Source organism: Amborella trichopoda, chromosome 1 (genome assembly GCF_054954075.1).
Source record: "Amborella trichopoda isolate Santa Cruz 75 chromosome 1, AtrichopodaSantaCruz75HAP2 v2.0, whole genome shotgun sequence".
In the NCBI taxonomy this organism is placed as follows: domain Eukaryota; kingdom Viridiplantae; phylum Streptophyta; class Magnoliopsida; order Amborellales; family Amborellaceae; genus Amborella; species Amborella trichopoda.
The window spans coordinates 26541496-26547495 of record NC_142336.1 but is presented as its reverse complement, the minus strand read 5'-3'; the positions used below and the strand labels follow the sequence as shown (position 1 = coordinate 26547495).

Genomic DNA, 6000 nt, shown 5'->3' with positions numbered 1-6000 from the left:
TGCTCGGTGGTGTAAGAGTGCCCGATAATGAGACGGGCTTTGTTATGATATAAAAGTATGTTGTAAGATATACCTTGTTATGACATATGTATACGAATATGATGCATGTTCTATAGTGATGTGTGTGCATGATTTTGAGACAAGGTAAGTGATATGTGATCTCTTGACATGCCTTGAGCATATTGCATGATAAGAATCTGCTATGATAAGTGGCACTACACACGGGTTACATGTTGGTAGTGTAATGTGATCGCTTTGATGTGAATGTGATAAGTGGCACTACGCACGGTTTACCTGTTGGTAGTGTAATCTGATCTGATAAGAAAGTTGTGCCGGCAGTTGAGATCTTTCCATGACCCCGATGATAAGAAGGGAGTCATGATGTGAGTCACATGGGAGGGTCATGCTCCCACTATGTGTGTATGACACTATGCAATGGAGCATCCATTGATAATGTAACACCCTCTAGTTAGAGAACCATTGAGGTTCATGTCATGCATGGCCTTCGCCTATCAAAAGCCCCAAAGCATGCTGGGGACTGTGTGTATGTATGTATGTGAAGGCATTACTAAATGGGTCCTCCATTTATCAGTGTTTTCCCTCTTAAAAGATGGTAGAAGCCCTAAGCAATGAGACTGACTTGGCCTGATGAATATGGCTTCCACCTCGGGAGTAAAGAATTAGGGAGTGAGTTGGTTAAGCTTGTCAAGCTATAGTTATGATAATCTATTATGATGCTCATGATGGAGAGATTTGATAAATTGCTGATGTATATGATATCTGCATTGAAACTGATCATTCCTTTAAAACAAAAAAAAGAGAATCACTCACGACTCATTGCTAGATAAAATTGTGACACATGGCATCTGGATCTACTTACTGGGCTTTATAGCTCATTCCTTTAACTTCTATCCTTGTAGATTGATACCAGCAGGTCGAGGACAAGTGGCACAGGGACCGTGACTGGTGGTTGGAGCCACTCTATTTTGCTGAAGTTTATGTCTATTATATGTTTCAAAATGACAGCTTGGCCATAGTTTTTGTTTAATTCTGTAAGTTATGTAATGATTTGGGCTTTGATGCCCGAGACTCTTTTGTAATACTTTGAAATGTTATGTACATGTGTATTTACAGTTTGGGGACGTAGTTGTCTAGCTTTTGGTGAATGTGTGTGATATGAAAGTTTTGTTTTCTTTCATAGTTTGTTTTGATTACCGTTTTTGTAAGGCGTTGAGCGCACTCCCACCTGAGTGGCATTCGCTACCCTGAATCACAGTCCCACACTCTGTGGCTCTCCAGCAAGTACGACAAGCGTCAAGGGGTGGGGTCATGATAAGCAGCTTCGCAACTTGTCCTCTACAAAGAGAAAGGCATAGACATTAACTTTTTCAAACAAAAAAAGTGAGATCTTTCATATGAAATATCGTAGTTAAATTTACATTTTACGAACTGACATAGCAGTTTTACAAAGAGGAAAGCTAAGATTACAAAGTCACTTAACCGAGTCTACAGAGCCTAAGGGCTAACCTTTGGCATTGAACTAGTACTAGTAGTGAAGGAAGTGAGCTTCGACGAGCTTCCCCAGACAACTATACGATTTAAAATTCGGAAAATTACCCCCACCCCCCTCTCCGAAATTTTCATCCCTATTAGCTTATTGGGATCACCAAAATCCCTTGTACCCCCTCAAGTTTAAAACATTGGGAACATTAGCTCCCAAATTATGTTTTTCTTTGTTCTTTTTACGAATTTGATCACAAAATACCAAACCCATACATTAGTCAAATGTATTTTTTTTTTTATGGCGATGATATACAAATTTTATTGATGATGATGATACTAATTATAATGATTATAGTTAATAATAATTATAATAATAACAACAACAATATATTAATTGTTAAATACTTCATCTTTTAGAGCTATTTTAGAAATTTTTTAATTAATGAATAAATAAATAATAATAATCCATTAACAATAGTAATAAAAATATTGATTAATCATTTTCCAAGTTCAAAGATATTGATGCAATTGTACAATAGGTCATAATATTAAAAAATTCATTTTCTTTTAATGTCTAAATTTATAGAGTGGGGGGTAAGATTGGTTTTCAGCAATCGAAGATAAAGGTAAGGAAGTTGACTAATGGAAGGGTTTGGCATTTTGTAAAATAAAAATATCAAATTTGTAAAAAGAACAAAGAAAAGCATAATTAGGAGGCTAATGGTCCCAAAATTTTAAACTTGAGGCAGTTTAAAGGATGTTGGTGAACCCAGGGGCCAATAGGGATGGAAATTTCGGGAAGGGGGTATAGATCATTTTCCCTTTAAAATTTATCTCTAAAGGTATCTTTTTTAATTTATCTATCTAGAAGTGTCTCATTTATTTTCATTCATATTTAATCTATCATCCTAGCTGCTCGAAAATGTCAGCTTCACATGCTTTCTATTGATTTAGCATAAAGATTTTCTACTTGAAAATGTCAGCTTCTTTATTTTTAAATACTATTGAAGCGGTGTTGACACCTCGATCTCGATTGAAGAAACCACGCTCAACCAAAATGCCCTGAACAAGTCACCTCGATACTTGAACCACTCACACCCACCTTAACCCATTGGTAAACTAGCCTCTACAAACCCCTAGAGCACTTGAGCAGAGCTAAAGGTACTTGAAAAGAGAGATAAGTCAGAACATGCATTACGACAGTCAAACTGAAGAACATTCCGGAAAAATAGAGTCTCCCTGCCACTCCCAATGGCTTTAGGGCCACTGCCGATGGTGACACAGATGTGAACCCCAGAACAACAGTGCCCCAAAAAAGAGAGAAAGGCCCATCGTTGTTCACAATAGTGCCGATATCCCTTAGACTGCCAAAGTAAATCCAAAGTAAGCTCCACCAAAGTAAATCCGAATGAAACCTGAATCCTCACTCAAGATTAAACCCGAACTTTTAATCCCATAACTATATTTTATTTCGAAGGCAACCTGGATAATCAAACCTTCTAGACCCCCTTCCGTTTATATTTATTTGCTTTGTCTGAACCCCGAGGACTGATATCAACTATGCAACTACTTGCTCAGAATTGAAGCCGACTCTGGGTGCTCTCCTGGGGTCCATCCTAAGGTTCCTCGTCTCTCTCTTTAATTTTAAACCATGTCATCCATGTGTTTTCTTCTTTTTTTTAGTAATTGTTGTTTTGCATAATACAATGAATCACAATGCTACAAATAATACAAAAGAAGAAGAAAAAAAAACCCCTTAGGTTACAACATTAATTGAATCAGTAATATATTTATGGGAAATTATTAGAAATATATTTTAATTTTCGCCTAATAAAAAAAAACCTCAAAAACATTTGGTAAAGAAAACTGCTTTCTTTATTTTTCATTAATGAGTATTTAAGGTTTTCACCAAACTCTTTCTCTCCCACTCTTCTCTTTTATTAATATTCTCTATTAAAGCTCTCATTCTCTCATCTTCTCTCTTTTATTTCAATTATCAGCGTTAATGAGGTTCAATTTATTTTATTTATTTATTATTTATTTTTTTAAGCATATCTAGACTGTGACAAAACCAAGGTGATCACTAGTCCATCCCAATTAAGGTCAAGGCTACTCGATCTACCCCACATACATTATTTTTCATACGGGTAAGGCACATCGATAAAATTTAGTTAGAGATGTAGTTTCGGCATCGAAAACCTTATGATAATTTTAAAATTTCTTTTTATCTTTAGTTTAAAATTTAAATTTTAAAAATCTTATCAAAAAACACTTGAAAATTTTGAAAATAGACGATCCAGATAATTATTACGAGATGAAATACGTTTTAGAATTGAAATTGTTATTTATCTTCATATTCATTCAAGGTCGAAATAATCAATAGGAGAGCTATGCCAAGTAAAAGTCGATTGCGTTCGCTCATTATGCTCTCCCTCCTCCACGCTCCATGCTTTACGCTGTTTTCCTGCATTGACGGCTCTATTTATCTTCTCATTTCCCGCGTTCCTCTCCCATCTCTTCACCCTAATTTCAAGGGTTAGGGTTTCATTCTGTCTTCATTTTTTGATAAATTGTGGCGGGGAGATGGTTTCGTCCAGCCATCCTCAACTTTCATGGATGAGCGACGCTTCCAGGCACGACTTTGATGCCGCTTTAAAAGGAGGCGGCTCCTCCTCCTCTTCAGCTCAACCATCAACGATAAAAACCATACCTGATGATGATTCAAGAGACCTCCCTTCATCTCATTCTCTCTCTTCTTCTTCTTCCTCTTTCTCTGACGCAGATATGGGTTTCGTAGAGCGAGCATTTTCCGCTGCAGGAGCTGCAGTGCTTTCTGCTGTTCTTGTCAATCCTCTCGATGTTGCCAAGGTATAGTTGTTTAACTCCCTTCTCTTTGTGTATTTGGGGCTTCCAGTTTTTGTTGTCTCTCTTCCTCTCGCCCTCTATTGGCTTGTTATTTATTTGTTTATAAATTATTGGTATAATGTGCAGACAAGGCTGCAAGCACAGGCGGCAGGGGTTCCCTATGCATCTCCACATCATCGGGTAGGAGGGAGGATGGCATTTGCTGGTCCCAGTTCGGTATGTTGTGTGCTACCCTCTCTTTCATTTTGTGCTTGGAAATAGCAGTTTTAGGTATAAACATTGTATTTTGGTCCTTCATGGTTTTCTGATGTATACTGATAAGTATGGTTATTGGTGATTGCTATGTCTTAATCATTGAGAAATGGGGCTTGATTAGAAGTGTGTTTTTTGGGTTTGTCTGTCACGAGCAAATAGCATTTGGTCCTGCTTTTGATGCATTATGAATGCTATTCTTTATAAACTTTTCGTTAAATACCTCCGGACATCACGAGTCATTTAGTAAATGATTCCCGTTCAGTCTCAGTTATCCATGTATGGGGTGCAGCATCTCTGTTTAGTGATTGGGGAAAACATGATTGATTGAACATTGTTTAAAGATCAAAATTATGATATCTGGTAGTCGATTTAGACTCTGATCTATACTCTCTGGCTTTTAGAAGAAAAAAATAATTCTTGACGTGAACTTCCTCAAGAAAAGATAATAATGCTGTTTGATTTACATGTATTCTGAGCAAGACTTATGAAGAGAAATGGGCAATGGCACCCATATAATGTAGAATTCCATTTGAATGGAAGGCTGCACTAAGAAGCATACTTGCCACTGATGCATCTCTACCACATATTCAGAACTTGTCTACTAGAGGTGACAGAAGGAAGTTCTGGCCTCCCTAGGCCATTCTCATTATACTCCATGGGGTATAAACAACTGCTCTGAGATATCCTCATCCACATGGGTGTATTACACAAGTGATGGAAATGAAATGAAGGCGATGATGCACGTATGCCATATTGAATTGTTTCCTTCTTTTATTTTTTTGAGATTTTTTTTGCTTTGGCTGACTTATAACATCCTTCTGTACCTATTTCTCTGTACTCTTTCCTGGGCAATGTTTGCACTCTAGTGTTACGTGAACTCCTAAAAGCCCATTGAATAACATGGAATGAGTTCCTTTCTACCATTAAGGTGCTTGTGAGATCAGTCAGGGACATCTGAGGACCTGTTTTAAGGGCCTTCATCTCTGCCATGTCATTCATGGAACTTTCGAGTAATTTTACTGGTGGAAATTTTGGTGTCCCTGTCAAGCATGGAATAATAATCTGGAGCTTATTTTGATCTGTTCATTGGAATAGGAACATTCTTGGGTTGTGGGAACAATCCTTAGGCAGCCAATTCAATGGGATTCTTTGAGCTGAATTTATTAAGCAATATTGGTCTCTTAAAGAGGCATCCCCGGGGAAACTTGGTTGGTTGCACTACTTAGAAGTGGATTCAAAGGTAGGTGATGACTAAACTTGTCCATGAGGTTCTGTCTTTGCATTTTTATAACCTTTGCGAGTCTGGCTTGAAGTCCAGGAGGGAAACTGTTCATGATTATATCAATGTTTTTTGATAAATCACACTCTTTTGATAAT

General features: G+C 37.3%; 1 protein-coding gene across 7 annotated transcripts in view; it reads left to right on the top strand.

The window, feature by feature from the left end:
- Positions 1–3853: 3853 nt before the first annotated feature.
- The window catches only part of LOC18426806 (mitochondrial carrier protein MTM1), a 29714-nt gene continuing 27567 nt past the window's right edge, over positions 3854–6000 (top strand). For 4 of the 7 annotated variants that reach the window (XR_016046182.1, XR_016046180.1, XM_088854204.1 and 1 more), the window contains exons 1-2: positions 3858–4371; positions 4495–4584. Coding sequence is in view for 4 of the 7 variants with exons in the window: in XM_088854204.1 (XP_088710330.1) it covers positions 4087–4371; positions 4495–4584 (375 nt within the window). In the remaining 3 variants the exon portion in view is untranslated. Of the gene's footprint in view, positions 4372–4494; positions 4585–6000 lie in introns of all 7 variants that reach the window. The other 3 variants (XR_016046184.1, XM_020662732.2, XM_006833446.4) reach the window with 2 other exon arrangements.